At 39.5% G+C, this 19,265-nt stretch overlaps 2 protein-coding genes across 3 annotated transcripts; one reads left to right on the top strand and one right to left on the bottom strand.

Moving 5' to 3' along the window:
- Positions 1 to 848: 848 nt before the first annotated feature.
- Positions 849 to 8,720, bottom strand: LOC146482715 (SWI/SNF-related matrix-associated actin-dependent regulator of chromatin subfamily B member 1-like). 2 transcript variants are annotated; one of them, XM_085106789.1, is made up of 5 exons: positions 8,114 to 8,720; positions 4,275 to 4,402; positions 2,757 to 2,929; positions 1,717 to 2,039; positions 849 to 1,037 (listed from the first exon to the last, which is right to left on the bottom strand). In XM_085106789.1, exons 1-5 carry the CDS (start codon positions 8,641 to 8,643, stop codon positions 998 to 1,000), a joined length of 1,194 nt encoding a protein of 397 aa, XP_084962915.1. In that variant the 5' UTR covers positions 8,644 to 8,720; the 3' UTR covers positions 849 to 997. The 2 variants fall into 2 exon arrangements, with proteins under 2 accessions (XP_084962915.1, XP_084962916.1); XM_085106790.1 differs by lacking the exon at positions 8,114 to 8,720 and adding an exon at positions 6,116 to 6,613.
- Positions 8,721 to 9,335: 615 nt separating this feature from the next.
- LOC146482716 (uncharacterized) lies at positions 9,336 to 18,325 on the top strand. Its single transcript, XM_085106728.1, has 10 exons — positions 9,336 to 9,747; positions 10,791 to 10,898; positions 11,889 to 12,085; positions 12,607 to 12,662; positions 12,943 to 13,078; positions 13,634 to 13,755; positions 14,325 to 14,428; positions 15,312 to 15,474; positions 16,116 to 16,559; positions 17,579 to 18,325. Exons 1-10 carry the CDS (start codon positions 9,520 to 9,522, stop codon positions 18,109 to 18,111), a joined length of 2,091 nt encoding a protein of 696 aa, XP_084962854.1. The 5' UTR covers positions 9,336 to 9,519; the 3' UTR covers positions 18,112 to 18,325.
- Positions 18,326 to 19,265: the final 940 nt, after the last annotated feature.

Genomic DNA, 19,265 nt, shown 5'->3' on the forward strand with positions numbered 1-19,265 from the left:
CAGCTCCTTTGAGCTCATATAATATATATTTACTTCACAAAAGGAATAATAAGAGTATTATTTTAAAAACGTTTATGTTAACTGGTTTGTTATCTTTATTTTAGCGTATTTCTCATAAAATGTCATGGGGCGGGAAATTATGAGTAGTGTGAGGGGGCTGTTTGACCACTGTTTGACTGGGTCAAATTTCAGGTAAAAATGCGATGTTGTGAGGAGGATGTTTGACTCAATCCCCCCCCCCCCCACCCCCATCCCCCCAAAAAGGTGGTGTGAGGAGGATGTTTGAATCCCCCCAAAAAATGGTGGTGTGAGGAGGATGTTTGACTTAGACTTAATTCTGTAAAGATTCTAATTTTGGGTAATAACAAAAAAGCCAGATAAAAATAGTAATTAAAAAAAAAACAAATGTTCAAGTTGAAATTTCAATTTAAGGTGTCGAACGCACTCCTATAATATTTGATTACTGCTAGTTTTAGCGTATTTCTCATAAAATTTCACAATAGCCAACTTTTTACCACTTGTGAGGCTACTGCAACCTTGTCTCTATAATAAAATTGAAAGCTGCCTCTTACGTGAAAAAACAAGATTTGCTGCACTGTCCTGTAACATGCTAACTATGACGTTCAAAACCCAATGTTATTTATGTTACATTTTGCACTGCTGTCAATCATAACTATGACATTTAACATACCACTACAAGACAGAAACAGGTTAAAAATGGGTTGAAAACATCTAATTACAACTACAACCCACATACATTCACAAAAGTAATCGATGGCACAGCACTACATTGGCCCATTAGTTCAGTTGCTGAGTTCATGAGTATATGGGTTCACTTGTAACTGAAATACAGAGAAACAACTAACAAAGTTTTTTATTTGCAACTTTTGACACTTTTTGAAATAAACAATTTAAAGCTAAGTTATTTACAAAGAACATGGTGAACTGTCTACATTGTAGATATAATACACTGTTTCTTTTTGGGTAATGTGGTCTTTTAAAACACAGGAGCCGTGTTGGCTAAACGTCGCATTCTCCTGCAAGAGAAACACCAAAAAGGCCATTAGTAAAGCAGTAGAGGACCCCTGCACATTAAATACGAACTAAAAGCCCATTGGCATTGTTGCATTCAAAGTATTGCTATAAAATATGGCATGTGTAATACAGTTTAGTTTTACATGACCTTGCTTGAAAAGTACTGGACTCGATCATTTTGTTCTCACGGGATTTGAGCACCAACAATAGATCAGTGGGAGAGAGGGTTGACAGTATGCTTTGCCAGAACATAGTTAGCAGAGTATGGCTACATTAACTGTTAATAAATTTAATTAAGCCTAGGTTAGCAGGCTCCTGGAAAACTTGGTTATGTTGCTAAGACATCACACTTCACCAACAAAATAGAAATAGCCATACTCGTTTTGTTTTTTTCATTCTTGATTAATAAGCTATTTCTGAGCATCCATGGCAGTTCCTTTTGTGAAGAATTTGAGGTTCTAGTAAATTCTTATGCCAATCTGAATATTTAATTTTACGATAAGAACTCCTGACATATATTTCTTACTTCAACTGCTGAAAAGTTGTCGACTTTCATTCATTAAAAATAAAATAATAAAAAAATAATCAAATTTAATGTCAACAACACGGGGAGATCCTGCGCATTAGCAGTACAAAGAAATAGATTCTGAGCTCCAAAATCCTTCAAGATTGGTTACGAACCTCGTATTCCTGTCCTGGTCACGCAACTTCTTCTCCATCTCAGCATCAGTCAGTGTTTCTAGATATGGACCCCAGTTATCGACATCTGTCCCTGATCTTATGGGTGCCTCAATAGTCGATAATGGTGCTTCACTGAAGGCATATGTCTTTGAATGCCAACTTAGTTGACCACGAATGCTGTAAGCTATGGCCGTTGCAAACTCACCACCGAGTCCCAGATCAGAACACAGGCTGAGCGCAAACTGTTCAGGAGTATTGAGTGGTTCAGACAAATCCCACTCGAACTGATCCATTAATGAAATGTTACCAACATGGATGTTTAGCTGTGTGGATGAAAATTTACAATTTGAGAACTCGGAATAGGAAGTAACACTTCCAAAATAGCTTGAACTGACGCTGGAAGAGTGCAAGTGGAGTTGCCATCAAATATCAAATTAAAATAAGAACGAAAAAGTGTCAGTAGTGGTGCAAGTGGTACAGAAAAGCAAGTGCAAGAAGTTTAGAAATTCCAGGTTGAAATTGGGAATTTTGCTTCCCATTAATAATCTAATAACCTTTCTCAGTCTGAAATAGGTTCTCATTTAATATTTAATAATACCTAAAATGTCAGACTCAGGTTTAGGAAGAAAACGTTCAACCACAGCTAACCATCAAAGTCACCATTGCAAATACAGAATTCAACAAAACACATACTGTAGTACTAAGTCTAAACAATATACTTCCTTCATTACCATCTACTACATCCAAATACTGATTTTGCACTGCACTCGACAGCAAGAAGCCCTTTTAGTGAGTAGTGATCTCAGAGCAGATGGATTTCAAGTAGGGGCAGTGACTGATAGCAGTGACCTGATCGGGTAGATTCTTTCATGTGCAAATTAGCCTTTAGTAACCAAAGAAAGGACTTTTTTTGAGACCTAGTGCCCTACCACTACTTTGACGAAGCTAGTAAGCAAGATCCAGCTTTCAATACTAAACTTAATATTGAATGCTTTTAAATCCGTTTTTACAGACAAAAAGATATTTTTCTTGCACTGTACCTTGATTGTAACTCTCTGATCTGTTTGCTGATCCAGTGATATTTCTGAATCTGTGTCAAACTGTTTAATCTGTTGTCTGATGGCCTGAACCACGGCAGGCACAAAAGATGCTGCCGGCAAATCAAGATCATCACACAGCACTTCAGCAAACACCTCAGGGGAGATTAGTGTCTCTGGAAATAACAAATAACACACCATGTTTACTCAGACATAAGACACACTGACTTCAAAGTGAATGTCATTTATAAGGTAAAGAACTCACTGCCTGCTCTTGTCACAGCTTCTTTAATCTCATTGGGTGGTGCGGTATCAACAAAGTTTTGCAAATTGTTTTTCGATGTTTTGGCGAGTAACGGGCAAAAAAGGCATTTTTTCACAGGAAACTGAAACTGTCTGATGGAAAATCTGACACTAAAATGACCATTGCAAGTGACCTCAATCATGTTAAAAAGCTAGAACTTTATTGTGATGTAAAAAAGAAGGAAATATTTGTCTAGATATGTCACCGATAGAAATCCGGTAATGGTGAGTAATTGATCACAAATCACAGTGTTATCATAATATTTTGGGATACAAAATTCCTTCTGGGATAAATGCTTGATATATCTATCTTGGATAGACTGGATTGAAGGACAGGAAACTTAGGGAAAAGAAAGAGAGTTATCCAATGTGTGCTCTTAAAGGACTTTACGCTAAGCAAAAGATCATGTATCTCACAAGCGAAGGCACAATAATATTTTGGCAAAGGTAATACCAGGAGGCCCTATGCACCATCTTGGTGCCAGGGGACAAGTGAAAGGTAATCCCAGAGCATTTTAAGCACTTGTTTGTAACATAAAATTAATATCTTTTTAATTGCAGACAGGTTTTCTACCTTCTTTGTTGTAATGATTGTAATCCCACATGTTTGTTGTAGAGCATCCCAATAAAGATTTACACTAAATTATTGCATTACATAAATGATCATGGTTGTTACATTAAAATTAAGCTTCAAGTGTTTCTGTAACCAAGAGTTGTTTTACAGGGAAGGTTGGTTAACCTTTAACCCAGGGGCCATTGTTCGTCTGGTCTCTCCCCTCAAGACCTGTCCAGCTTGTTTCAAACTGATAGGGACTTAAGCCATTCCAGCATAGCTCTTAGTATCCCAGAGACAAGCAAGCTACTACACTGTGGTGGGGTAACAGCCCAGATAGGACACAGCCTTATGCCCACTTAGAGCTGAAGAGGATGAGCAAGTGTGAGTAAAACGTGTAAAATTCTTTGAAACTTCAAAGAACCATATTAGCATAAACCGTTTTTCTGCCATGTAAATGGTTCCCTGAGCTTTTGTCTTCTATGCTTTCACCAGCATAGCTCATAGGATTCCAGAGACACACTACTATATGCTACTACACAACAGCAAGGTAACAGCCCATGTAGGTCGCAGTCTTATGCCCCATTGGGGCTGAAGAGGGTGAGTAAGTGTAAGCAAAATGTGCAACATTCTGTGAAAATTCAAAGAACTTCATTAGCACAAACCATTTTTGTTCCATGTGAATGTATCTCTGAGCTTCTGTCCATCAATGTCGATGTCCAGCCGTATAGGAACCAACACTTCAGGCTGACTGGCTGCCTCATGGATGGCTGCCATATCATGGTCATCATAACTGAAACAACAAAGGTCACCCTTACTGCTATTGCGCAAATTAAGATAGGAATGCTATCAGTACAAATTACTCAATATCAACAATACTGGGGTTCCTTCAAACAGGTGGCACTGATTTACAAATTTCTACACTCTATCCAAGGAAATTCTTTCTCAAATGAAGCATATTTTATTTTACTGCTTCCTGTTCAAATCAGTATTTTTTTCTTTTTACATATGTGCTGGTGATACTTCTATCAGAAGGAACAATGGTAGACATTTTCTTCTCATTTACAACCTGGGAACTGCCTTGAATGAAGAAATCACATCACAATCCAAATCATGAACAACAGCATCATGTCTGATGAAAAACACAATTTGCCACAAACTTAAACATTTCATTATGGTTAACCTGTTGTAATTCTATCTTCAGAAATTTCTTGATGATTAACAGATCAGGTAGAAATTTGACACTGCATACTAATGTACAGCCTTGGGAATTTAGAAACATGAGAAAGATCAGAGAACCACTTGTGAGTCATTTGAATTTTTTACCAAGTTTAAATGAATTAAAATGCAAATCCTTTATTTTGTCTCACTTCACCCACCACTGTATTTTGTAATTTCTTTTCAACTGAGTGTTACTACAATCATCACGTTTCCAGTTCTAACTCCATAACTTTGACATTGGAATAAATTAATTTTCTGGGAAAAAGAAAACAATTAGATACCCTGCCCTATGTGCGGGCGAGCGAATAAGAAACCTCTGCAAACATCTGTCCAATTTTATTTCCTATCATGCATGCGCGAGGTGGGCAATAATGCATCACGTGAATCACCACTTCCGGTCCTACATTTTAGCAGGTCATGTCAACATATCCACCTCAAAATTTTTATAGAAAGTTCTTGCCCAAAACACCAACAAAAGCCACAAATGGACTTATGCTGATGTATTCTAGGTATCAAAGCGCTACAGATCACAGCAATCTTACCACCTGAATATTGAATCATTGGATAAAGTGCCTGTAAACTGCTAAAAAACATAAATAAGTTTTCTGCCTGTGCAAAAACCTAAACAAACTGAAACCTGAATTTTTGAAATGGCACAGTCCCATGCCAAAGAGGTCCAAAGATCTCCGTGTAGGAATAAGAAACATCTGAGCAAATATTGTATTCTCAGATCTTTGGACTCCAATATCTACATTCAAAGATTGCATACCAGCTTGCATCAAGCCCTTCCATGAACAATGATAATAAACCATGCACTTTTGTCTATAACCAAAGTATATAGACAAATGTACATGTATACATCATGTGTACATCTACAAATTGTTTGTTGTTGTAAGGTCATAAGGTCACTCAGTCTTTTTTCCGTCTCTCTCTTCCTTTCTTTTTCCTCTCCCTTTTGTACAATTTTTGAACCTTCTCTGACACAAAAAACTTGTGCTTCTGAAATTTGACTTGATCAATCTTGATTTACCACACCAGCAGGTAGTGATTTTGTGGCCTCTGATTGACTACTCATTCCCCAGATAGTGTTTGCTATTCATGGGTTGGCATTGCCCTGGATTCCCATACAAGTTTTGTCAGAAATAGAATGACTGATTGTGTTTGACTTGTTTAAGCGGTATAATTTACCTTACTTACTAAAACTATTATGACTGTCAATATTTTTGCCTTATCTGAAGTAGCTAACAACCTCTACATAAGATTATCCAGCAAGCCAGCATTTTACCATGTGGGGAAGGTCTTGATCCTCTTTGGTCCTATTCTGTTTCTGTTCACGTTAGTCGAGCAAGGCACGGCATCGAGATGAAAAGAATTACTGGAAAACAAAGTTTGAGGTGCCCAAGTCGGCTGACTGCTGCGTTTCGCTTTACTGCTCACGCTCCGTGGTGCTGTTTCAGGTGTCTCAGTAGAAACTTTATACTTATCGTCTTTTCCTTCGAGGATTTCGTCCACTTCTACCGCTCTCAACAAAGTGACATTCGTAGCAATACTATTGTGTCCAAGACCTAACTGTACGATTTGCTTTCTTTCATCGAGTGTTGCGAGTCGACGCCACAAAGAAGGGTACTTTTTGTATAAAGAACCTCTGAACATTCGTAGGTAGTTTCCCACTTCGGATCCAATCATGTAAAAGTCCCCATCTCCTAACTGAAAAGAGCTCGGTTTTTGACCGTACGTACGGACCGCCATCTTGCTTTTCTTTCTCTCACGTTTTACCCATAGTTCTTTCCGAGCTCACAAATTGGTGCAAGTCCCTCGCGGTTGGGCTGTTTTTTGCCTCCCGTCCACAAAATGCCCAACGCAAGATAGCGTTTGCCATCAAATGAATATCTATTTTAGTCATCAGATAAAATCATATTCTCTGGATAGTTCTACTTTATAATCTGACATCATAATATCATCTGACATTATAACAGCATCTACAAATGGTTAGACTTTCTGGGGACTTTCTAGTCTTCTCGGATAAGGACGGTAAACCGTAGGCCCCGTCTCACAACCCTTCCGTGGGACGTTAAAGAACCCACTCACTGTTCGTAAAGAGTAGGGCATGCAGTTCCCGGTGTTGCGCTCTGGTCTTTGTGTGTATATTCTCATGGTTGGGTGGGTAAATGTTCGGAGATATTAGCTGCATAAGCTACTCTAAAATCCGAGAGTAAATAAATTAGAAGAACAAGAATAGAATCGAGAGTGAGGAACACATGATTAATTAGCCACCAAACTGAGTGAGCCAGCCCCGCAGAGCTCATACTGGAAAGATCGCATAGAAATCACTACGCCAACCTCAAGTTAAGTCCGTGTCAAGTTCATGCCAAAAAGCCGCCTAAAATATGCCAGAAGTCGGCTCCACGCCGAAGATCTTCGCCGTGACATCATGTTTTTCAGTAGGAAAGCCAGAGATTTTTTTCAAAAAAATGTTTAAATATGCTCCAATTCTTTGCAGTATGACATACGCCTTAAAGACTAAGTTCGTATCCATTTTTCTGCTACTTTCTATGAATCGTTTCAGCCTAAAACAAAGCCTCTTACTCCGAAGCATGCAATCATCAAGCGGTGCCGCTTTATCATTTGACTGCATAGATGCTTAGCCATGTAAGTTTATGTAAGACGTAAATTAAATATTTTATTATAAGGGAATGATGTGGCAACTGCTTTAAAGCGATAGGTTTGATTCCTTGATGAAAACAACAAGCATTTCAGAGCACACGTACAAGGCAGAGTTTGTTTTCGATTAATTTGCGCGCTTCAAATATGGATTCTTATAATGCGAATGAAACAACTGGTTTTTTTTTTTTTATAAGAACGTCTAATTTTGGAGCTGAGGCTGAACGTTTTTATATTTTTTGCGATTTGAGGCTGAAAACGTTCTTAAGATGTTCTTAAATTACATAGTATACACTACATGTATTTAAGTAAATCACCGGACGCGACCAGAAGAACCTATCAAAGTGCACTGCCTGATGTGGCATGCTTGCGAGAATTTCTGAGTTAAAGTTTAAATAACAACAAAAGTGGCGTGCCAATTTCTTGCCAGCAAATCAATTTGAAAATAACTTTGCATTTCACTGATTTCAAAATTGCTAGGTAAACTCATAAAGATCGCCTGACAGGCAGGTGAGAAGTTAAGGAAAACCTGGAAATCAAAGTGATTTATCTTATGGTTTATCAGCCAAAATGACATGAACTAAGCTTAAGATTACATTTTACAAAAACTTCACAGTTTTACCTGAGACTTGGCAGAATTTTCTTCCTCAGTTCTTCTCTAGCCTTCCAACTAAACTTGCTGCAAAACTTCCTGGATGATTTCGTTTGATATGAAACTGCATTTAGGTGCTGCACCGAGGAATTAAGTGCCTCTCTGGAACAGCTCGCAGGAAAATGCAATGGTTCTGCAAAAGTCGGTCGCCTGACGCGCTGACAAAAATCTTTCAACCCTCGATCAATGGGCGAACTTGGGAGCTTTTCCATGAACTTTTCCCCAACTCCTTTAAACACTTTCTCAATCTCTGATTCCCTCACGAGCATTATATTTGAGTTAGACATACTGTTGTAGCCTACGTTTAAAGACAGCAAAATCTTTCGCTCTTCGATGGTCGGAGGACGGCGCCATAAGGACGGGAATTTCTTGTACAACGCTCCTTTCATCAATCCCATTTGATGACCAACTTCACTTCCAATCATGTAAAAATCGCCCCCTTCTTTCAACTGAAAAACAGCCGGGTTTCGGCTTTTAACCTGAAGGTTCCCGTCTTCCATTGTCGGTGCAAAAGTGCTGTAGCGTAGCAGAGTATTCAGTTAGCGCGTTCACGATCCACGCGCGAAAAAAAGCCAGTTGAGTTTTTCCCACGGAAGGTTCCACTACTGGCGTCATATAGGCTATGTTTTTCTTTCGCAATGATATTCATTCACACATCCAAAAAATCAAGAAAATTATTTAAAAATCGAACAATCTCTCGCAAAATCTTGGAAAATGGTAAAAACTATTCAAAAGGATAACACTTTCGATGATCTTATGTTAAATAAAGACAAACATTGTACTACAGCAAAAAAAGGAGTTTTTCGAGGTTGTTAGGTACTGCTGAGTGCCGTAATTCAGGTACCTTGAACATTATCTGTTGAAGGGGAAGACACAGAGATCATCTCACTTCCTTTTTTAATTACCATAGCCAAACTGAAACATTTGGGCCTAGTTTAACTGTACTATAGACAGTTTTCAGCTGTCATTGATCAAAAAATGTCCTGTTCGTTTCAAAGTTTTTTTTTCTCTTTTAATATATTTTTTGATATTCTTCGCATCACTGATCAAAAGGAATCAGCTTGCTGGTAGTAAGTGGAAATATAAAGAGCGAGACAAACACGTCGTTCGAAGAATGAGAAGAACCTTTGAAAGCAACAATTTGAGCGCGCACTGGCAATACGTCACAAAAGAGAGTTTGCGAACTAGAATTGTTTTTAGCATCGTGAAAGCGGCAGTTTTTTATTTCTCTTTCACATAATGGCGAAAAATGAAGAATTTACGTGGACCTGCTCAATTTTTAAAAGTTGCGCTTTTAAATAGCGTTTACAGAATTCCACTGTCTGTTATCGTAAATAGTAATCTAGTTTTTAAAACCACGGAGGATTAACCCAAGGATGAGTGCGAAGCGTACTATGACCCAACTTCCAGACGCAGCTTTTGTTGGACTTCATTCAGCGATGACCATGGAGGAGGTTGATTGTGAAAGACGAGGGTACAAGCTGACAAAAACCATCCTAGGGACAGGGGGATATGCGAAGGTGAAGCTTGCTTACGTGATGGAAAAAAAGATCGAGAAGGATAAGAGGCTCGCAGAAGATTTAGCTGAGAAGGGACACAATGTGGTAGGGAATCTAAATGTTTTGTTTTTTTCGTTTAGTACTGACTTATTTAAAGGTACTGAAATTAAAATTCCGGCACAAACAAGAGGACTTAAGTTTCCAAGAATAATGAAAAAAACACCTCCGGAGAATCTGTTTAAATTTCTCACCTCTGATTGATCTGAAAGTAGAACATAAAGTACATCAAAATGACCCTTCAATTCCAGTTTAATTACTAATCGATAAAGATTTTTTGATTTTCTTTTTCGTCCTACTGTTTTGGCTGAGACTTTCAGTTGCTTTCAGTTCAGTTAACAAATTTTCAACGAGCGAGATGAATCGAACGAAGCGAGGATTAGCGTTCATCGGCTTTCCAACGACTGGACTCTGGTACTGGTGTGTACACTCAGGACACTTCGAAAAGGGAAGGAATTAATTTTCTCATGTTACTAAAGTTCTAGGTGACAAAACATCAAAGAAAACGTTACTTTTTTGTTAACAATGCAATCCAGATTTCTGATTCGCCGAAATAAAGACCCCCGAACAGATATTCTGCGAAATTAACCATTGCCGAGGTGCTTTCGTAAAATCATCGCGTAAAATGTTCAATAAAACATAGTTCCATAAAATGTTCGCAAATAAGTTCGATTCAGTTATTCATTCGTTAAAGAAATCAGGTTTATCCTGAAACAACAAAATCACTGTGCAACGCTTCACTAACTCGTTTCTTTTTTCAAAAATGACCAAGATTCAAACTTTAAATCCAAAAATTCCTTTGATAGTAACAAGAGAGGATAATACGCATTGTTTCCAAACGATAGTCGAGTCTCTTTAAATTACCACTAATATAGTTCGGGTACTGTTGAGTGCTTGGAGAGGCGTTTCGTGACGACTTATATGAGAGGGTCTCTCCCCTGAATCGTCGTCTTGAACAGAAGTACCTTATAGGAAGGACCAGGAAGGACATAAAACTATTACCATGAGTGAAACTGGTAAATTGCTTACTCAGATGATCAAAGTGATATACATGTAATTGATTGAAATATAACTGTATTATTTCTGATTAGGTGGCCATTAAAATTATATGCAAGAAGAAGGCTCCGCCGGAATACCTTTCAAAGTTCATGCCGCGAGAGATTGACTCCCTTAACGCAACGTGCAGACATCACAATGTGGTAAGAATTATTTAGCCTTACTCGGCGGTTTTCTTTTCCCTCTTTGGTGAAAGCGATAGTTGGACAGATTAATGGATAATGGCATGTTAGGGGTTTTAGGTATAAGGGTAAACTCGCTAAAACAATTTTAGGGATAAAGAATAACTATGAACAGAATTATAGGGATAATTGAAAATCAATTTAGTTTCAGGTATAACTCTAACCCTAATTAAAGGAATGACACTAGCCCTAGTCTTAACAATCTTAACTATAAAGAATAACTGTCATAAAAATTGTAGGGATAAGGGATAACCTAATCTCGTACCCAGATCTCACTCGCTTGGGAGATCTGGGTACAAGATTAGGGATAACCCAGCCCCTTCCCCCCCCCCCCCCCCGACCACCACCACCCACCAACCATCTTCCCTCACCCTAACAGGGCCTCAGTGATAGTGGTTTCCCGCAGTTTCTGAACCAGAAAGTAGCACTCTTCAGAGGTCAAAGTGGCCCAGTGCTTGAAACCTTGCCGACCCTCCACATTTACATCATTCTTTCTTTATTGCTGAAAATTTTTTCAATGACCATCGGACCATCTAACTGATCCCTTCTCTGAACAGCTAAGCTATTATATATCATTTAACAAATCGACGGCAGGTTTTCTATGGTCTATTTTCTTTTATGATCTTTTATTTCTTTACTGATAATGATTTTGTATTGAAAATGATGTATTATTCAGTGAGTCGCACGGGCAAACTCGGGAAAAGGAAATCCGAGTGCTTCTATCAGGAGTCGTACCTAAGACCTTCCGATTACTAGTTCGGATGCTCTACCACTGAGCTACAGGAGACTCGTGGGAGTCTTATTGTCATCATCCTCTCTTGTCTTTCTAAATCTTGAAAGAAATTAAAGTTGACTAAAGGTTGAAATGTGTGTTTATTGATTCGTCTTTTATTTATTTCTTTAATAACATACCATTTAACTTTTTTAAATTGTCTTCGATTTCAATTCCAGATTCAATTGTACGAAACATTCCACACGGAAGCGAAGATTTACCTGATAATGGAGTACGCCTCGAGAGGAGACTTGCTGGATTACATCAACTCCAGGTCAAGGAAAGGAATAGGAATTGGGGAAGAGCTGGCCAAGAACCTGTTTAGACAGCTAGCAGAGGGAGTGGCTCACTGTCACCGGAGGAATGTGGTGCACAGGTCAGTTAAGAACAAGTATAGAACGTTGTTTAGTGAAAAAAAATGGCCGTTTTTATACTAGAGGACGCATTATCCGTCTGGACGAACTTGGGCAAACATCTCTTGTTCATCTGGTTTATGCGTCTCTTATATAAGGACGAGCACAAAACGCATTATCTGTCTAGACAAACAATCCTCCCTTGTGCGACCTGAACGATAGATAGTTCGTCCAGACACATAATGCGTCATCAATGCCCGTCTATATCCTAGAGACGCATAACCAGACGAACAACAAATGTTTTCCCAAGTCTGTCCAGACGGATAATGCGTCTACTAGTATACGGCCTGTGTTTAATTAACAAAACTCACGTCAATTCTTTTACCACTTAGAAGTAACTTCGTATTCGTTTTAAGGAATAAGGAACAAACGGAAAGCAACGACAGCGGTACAGTTAGAGTGGTTGAATGACAGTTTATCAATTGGTCTTCATATCATGTTACATTTCAATGAGCTGTTTTTTTTCTTCTTTTTTTTTCTGTAGGGATCTTAAGTGTGAGAACATTCTGCTAGATCAAGACAACATTGTTAAAGTATCAGGTATGTCTTAAAGTGGAAATTAATAATTGAATATTGTCGGTCAATAACTTCGCACTGATTTCACCATGTGTATTTTCTCCACCATTTTATGATAGTTTGTTCCCGTAAAATCTTTTGGCAATCCCAAACGACTTAAATTCTCGGCCTGGTTATTGGAAAGGGAGACAATCTCGAAGTTTTTCTCTTGTCTAGGATACTGTAGGTTCCTCAGCCAACATAAAGTCGCTCACTATGGTTTTGCTAACCTCTTCTAATTATGGTTTTATCTTTCTCTAAACAGATTTTGGATTTGCAACCCGCTACCCCACTAACAAGTGCAAGATGCTCTCGACGTTTTGTGGATCGTACGCTTACGCTGCCCCTGAAATACTGCAGGCCCAGAAATATGATGGAAAGTGTGCTGACGTGTGGAGCATGTAAGATGTTACTTTCATTGTGAAATTCAGCATTACATTACTACCGTTTTGACACAAGCTCTAAAAAAACAGTTCCGCTTGTCGTTAGAGTCAATCAGTACTTTTCTGCGCTGCCTTTCCCACGCCTTTTTGGTTGTTCGTGAACTCCGCCCACGGCGTATAACTCCCTCGTTAGAACATATGAAGGCACCTTAATCAACTTCAACCTCGAGAACATCACAAAAAAGTTTTATAATGAGTAAAATAATGTCTTTGCACGTGCGCTACACGTTTTGGTACATTTCATTACCATTTTCTGAACAGATGAAAGTTTTTCAGGATAACGTGAGCACAAGGCAGTGGGGCTTCCTTTCACTTCATGAACTTGCAACTGAGGGCAATCCAAACGGATTCAGCACCTGGAGAGTTCAACCCTGTCATACGAAGTTAATCAACTTTTCGCGTCGCATTTTTCTTGGCGTTGCCGTTGCCGTTGTTATTCTATCATAATGAAACTGCTTGGCTTTACTATTTAAAGAGGGAGTCTTATCTTTCACCTTTTCGCTTTTTTTCCAGGGGAATTATTCTATACGCGATGGTCTGCGGGCGATTGCCTTTTAATGACTGCAGCCTTCACACGCTTATTGTACAGACAAAAGGAAAGTTAACATTTCCAGCTAGAAACTACTGTTCACCAGGTAAACGGACTATAGAAAAAATTACCAATTTATTACAAAATAATCAAACGAAGCTTACCGTAATTTTCTAGAGGATGCTTAAACTACCTTTCATGTATGCTGAATCAGAGTATAACGAATCAATCAGAACGTAACACAAAGAAAAGGTATAAAACAGCTGCCAAGCGCGGGAAATGCAAGCGCACCATGTCACAACTGGTTATGGTTTGATTGGTTAAAAACAGCCTCTCACTATTCCGATTGGTCAGAGCAAGCAATGGGTCTAAGTCACGAATCTATCTTACATGGCATGCGCAGTAGCTAAGTATAGGCCGCGAGGTTTTGGAGGAGCGCGTGGTTTGAGGAATGGAGTTCTTTCCCTTCCTACTTGCGCGTATTCCTCACGCCACGCGCGTTCATATCCGTGATCTAGAAGATGTTCGTGAGTTATTTGTGACAACTGGGCCTGTTTATATCGGGTAAAACATACGGTAGGTCGTTAATGAATCCCTAGAGATGATCCCAAAGCCTCACTTTTTAGTGAAAAAAGAAGCCATTTTTGTAAAGCTGACATTGTTCTGTTCTTTCAGAGTGTCAGCACATGATTCGCAGTATCCTTACGTGGGATCCCCGCAAGAGAGTCACCATGGCTCAAATTTTGAGTCATGTATGGTTATCTGGTGAAACGAGTGAGGTAAGGTTGCCCTTCCCCTTTAGTTTTTTTTTTGCATTAATTGACTCAGAGATGTAACAATAACGCAAGCAAGCAAGTGCAAAAGTACTCATCCTGGCCAACTTTATCCAATTGTCTTTACTCGCTCGAAATCGACTGGCTATCCACCTTGGCGAAACTGGCAATCCTTCAAAACCTAAAGGAAAACAAAGGAATCTTGCCTTTCGTCACACAATACCACCCAGCATTGCCAAACTTAAGACAAATCCTCATGAAAGACTGGAATTTAATTGAGCAACAACCATTGCTCAAAGAAATCTACAAAGACCCGCCCCTCATATCTTACAAAAGAGGGCGGTCAATCAAAGATATACTCGAGAGAGAGAGAGAGCAGGCCTGTCTCTCTTGTACACTATAAATAAAAGTAGTAGGAAAGGTGTTATGCCGTTTCAGCTTTCCTGAACCAAAGTCATTTAAACTAATAGACACTAGCAATTGTCACGATCACAACTCATTGGGCGTTGGTTTACAGCACCACTATAAATAAATTTGGAAATATTGGTTTTTGAGGGGAGGGGAAAACCGGAGTGCCCGGAGAAAAACCTCTCGGAGCAAGGATGAGAACCAACAACAAACTCAACCCACATATGGCCCCGAGTCCCGGGAATCGAACCCGGGCAACATTGGTGGGAGGCGAGTACTCTCACCACTACGCCAACCCTAGTCCCCTTCCACTTAGTTTGAATTGTTTGTAGGCCAACCACCCTCTCTTGTTACTCTAATGGTAAATGGATCATTTCATCATTTTTATTGATTGATACGAATTCTCAGCTTAAATGGTTCGTACAAACGCTTGTTATGTCTCAATCTAATTTGATTATGGACATACCATATTTCCCCAAAGGCCTTGTCTATCACCTCTCAATCCAAACTGGATACCAGGCGTGTCACTCTTTCGTCCATTCAAAGGGACATCGAGCGAGTTTTGGAGGAAAAGAAGTTTGCACCGCCCAAGACTCCAGTCACTGTGAAACAACTTGATCCACACGCTGTCGCAAAGACGCCAGGTAAAAACAAGAAAAAGGTTATTTTGCCATAAAAAAGCTAAAATAGATTTGCACTCAGTCTTAGTAAGAATATTATTTCCCTGAAATATGTGAATAAAACGTCTTTCATTAAGGACGAAATACTTCAAAGTTTCTGAACGACTGTTTGGTTTGACCGACCCCTAAACTAAACAAGCTCAGAGGGAAAACCAACGACAAACGTCACCCAAATGCAGGTGAAATTGGTGGAAAGTGAGTGCTTTCAACAATGCATCATCTCTGCTTCCATTTTAAGTCGAAATATACCATATATAAACCCCTCTGAGGATGAGTCACTCTCCCACAAGAAACTAAGCCCTGAATTCAAGCATCAGACCGGCAACCCAGTTTAAACGTAAATTTCCTTCAGATACTAAGACTCCCAGAAAAAATTGCCTCCTAGAAAATAGATCCAGAAAATTCCGTTTGGCAAGTGTAAGCATTTAGAATTTTACGTTAGCATCACTTGTTCCCAAATTAATATTGTGAACTTTTGAGAACACAAGAAAGAAAATGACATAACATTTTCACTGACATTGAAAATATATTTAAAAAAAACAACAAGGTAAATGGGAACCTGATGGGACCATTTGGCCGTGGTACAAATTTTTGTGCATTTTCAGTTCCAAAATATGGATGGGCCTCCTCAAGAAACACGCCAGAGCCCCACACCGCCACTAAGCTCCTACACAAAAGGGACTACAGGATTAGTTCCAAGTCCCCTGCGGCAGACGCCATTAAAATCGATAGCCCGGCGGGAGACACACCGACTATGGAACCACCTCGAAGCACAACTCCATGTCCCCGGAGTTTCACACCAACTTCTCAGCCCAAGATGCCAAATAAGCGTGAATTGCCCGTAAAAGTTGCGGAGATTCTCACACAGACTGGATGTCAAAGCAGACCCACTAATTTAAGCCGCGAAACTTACGTGATTATGAAAAAGGCGCTTCAGGGGACGCAACGGGCCGGGCAGACTAGGAACGACGTCCGTGGCAGCAAGCAGAGGGTATGGAAGTACGTCACGAATCTTTCATCCAATGGCAGGGCCAGTGTGACACCCACAGGTAAGATCATAGACCCTTATCACTCGGTGGCCATGTTGAGTCTCGGGGGAATAAGAAGCTTTGTTTTCGCACGGCAAGCCTCGGCCAGACGCGAATTCAGTGCGAGACTTGCCGTGCAAAAACAAAGCTTTTTATTCTCCTGAGACTCAACATGGCCACCGAGTGATGAAGGTCTAGTAGACTGAAGGGAAAACTAGTTACCAAGCTCATACCAATAAATGAAATTGAGGTAATCAGATCTACATTTTACATAAGAACATACGCACTGTGAGTGTGTACCTGCATGCGTGGTTTGAAATTCACATTCTCTTCATGTCTCTTCCTAACAACTTGAAAGCCAGAACAGCGATGCATAACTATATTCTTTGCTCGTAAGTTTAAAACTCTGCCGCCATACCAGGATTGTTTTCGTGTACAAATGAATACGAGAGAACTAGCTCACCAACGTGCAGCTATGGGGAAATAGTAAATACTTAAATTGACCAACCAGAGCACGCTTTACTTTAGTTATTTTATAAAGCTAATATCGATAAGGGCGATAAACACTGTGAACTTCTTAGTCTGTCTTTTTCCAGCTTTAACAGACGACCAAGTATCCCAGGTAGTTTGTTGGCATTTAGCTAGAGTAAAAGAAAACAACCTTTTCTGCCTACAAAAAGAATAAATATATACACTAAATTTTAGTAAATATATTAAAGCACCTTACCGTTTACTTGTCACATTCACTGTTGACGTTCGTTTCATGTGTCTGATATGTGTGTTCTCAATTTCTTAACCAGAGGCTCTTTGGCCAGCGGTTGGTCGCCAGGAGACAATCTGGGGAATTAAAAAAAAATTTTAAAATTTTTGATTGGCTGCTTCATAACGACTTGTATTGTTTTATCGCAGAAATCTTGCGGTAATAAAACTCTAGTTTTCCAGGGTCTCTCCTGGCGACCAACCGCTGGCCAAGGAGCCTGAGGACTCTGGGTAGGAAATTGCTACGTTCTTGAGAATGTCTATTGTTTTTCGCTTTACAGTCCCGGATGCCAAAATCACACCTTCGAGCAACAACCTTCAGACAGTTCCCGTATGTAGTCTCACTGTCGTTCCCACTCCACCCAGTGCAGAGAAGTCGGCTAAAGCTAAAACCGCGGTTCCCTTGCGACACTTGAACCTCTTTGCCAAGGAACCAGTACGAGGACCGTATCCAGAAAGTAAGCAAACTAAAGCCGCTACTACTGCGCAAAAACATACAACCACAGGTCGAGACAGCGCAAGGAGATTCACTGAAACACAGCTGCAAGATTCCGAGACTAACAAGCCATACCTTGTGAATCTTGCACTTCAAGATGCTGAGAAATCAACACTTGCGAGACTTCAAGCGGCGAGGAGAAATTCTGAAAGATACCCCAAGGCGAAACATGTTGATAACAGTAATTTGAATGGAAAAGCGTACACTGGTTCACCTACAAAATCTACCTTGAGAACTGGACTAAGAAAAGGTAGTACTGCTGTCGAAAACATGGACAGAAAACATGTAAGATTTCACCAGGAGTCACTGCGAAGTTAGGAAAAATATCATTTAGGTTATGTTTAATGTTTTCCATGAGTGAACAACATAATGACGTGAGGTATCTCTAGCTTCACTTTGATAGAGTTGTGGTTTGTTTTTGTTACATCCTGATATGAAGTAAGTCAATTATAGATTCCTGACTACGAATAACTCTAGGAATTGAATAGGTAGACATTTATTTGTCAGTGCTCGTAGAGCAAATTCTACTGAAATCGACTCAATAAATATTTTGTTTGTTTGTTTGTTTGTTGTTGTTTTAAACCTATTCGTCTTTAATTTCAAATCGGAATCAAAAGAGCCCCTACACCATGGCAACTCAACCAGATCATAGCATCGTTTGTGGCAGACTTCTAAGAGTAAACATTCATGATCACGACGTTGGGGCAACTCCCTGAAAATGTTCTCCAAATGAAATGAAACAGAACATTTCCCACACCAAAATAAAATGTTTCCTAACAATACAACTCACAAGAATCGAACGCTAACTTAAAAGACCCACAGCCTTTTTAACTATCTTCCCTCGATCCCTCGTATCCTCGTATGGACATTTTCTCGCAAAAGAGGAGGGTGGAACAGTCCCACAACTCCACGTGTGCTGCGTTCTACGAAGAAAAGAATGCTTGAGGATAAGGCAGAAACGTCCATGGTGGTCCACCATTTTCCATTTTCATACCTGAATCTACGTTTACGTTTCTTGAACGGTAAATTACACTCGATCATATCAAATGATGTTTTCTGGTGACTTCTCTGTCGCATTTTCGTTTGAAGACAAACGTAAGGGACTGGTCATAAAGTACCGGGGGGGGGGGGGTGGGCTGGAAAAATTCATTTTTACGAAGGCTAGTTTTGTGTGACCCACCCTCATATTTTTGCAGAATAATGCATGGCCCACCCATATTTTTCAGGTAAAAAATGAAATGACCCACCCCTAGTAAATAAAGGTAAGACTATACATAAAACTAGACAAATTAGAGGACAAGTATGATAGAGGAAGGAGCACACATGCACAAAGTCTTGTTTTTGAAGTTTATCATTGCATGAGATCTATTTTTGTTGAAATACCTGAAATGATTTTGAGAAGATAATGTGCATCTAATATGTATCATTAATAACCACATGGAATCATAGTTGTTCATTTTAATGGATGCGAG

This window comes from Pavona decussata, unplaced genomic scaffold (assembly GCF_977016875.1).
Source record: "Pavona decussata unplaced genomic scaffold, jaPavDecu1.1 SCAFFOLD_44, whole genome shotgun sequence".
Taxonomy (NCBI): Eukaryota; Metazoa; Cnidaria; class Anthozoa; order Scleractinia; family Agariciidae; genus Pavona; species Pavona decussata.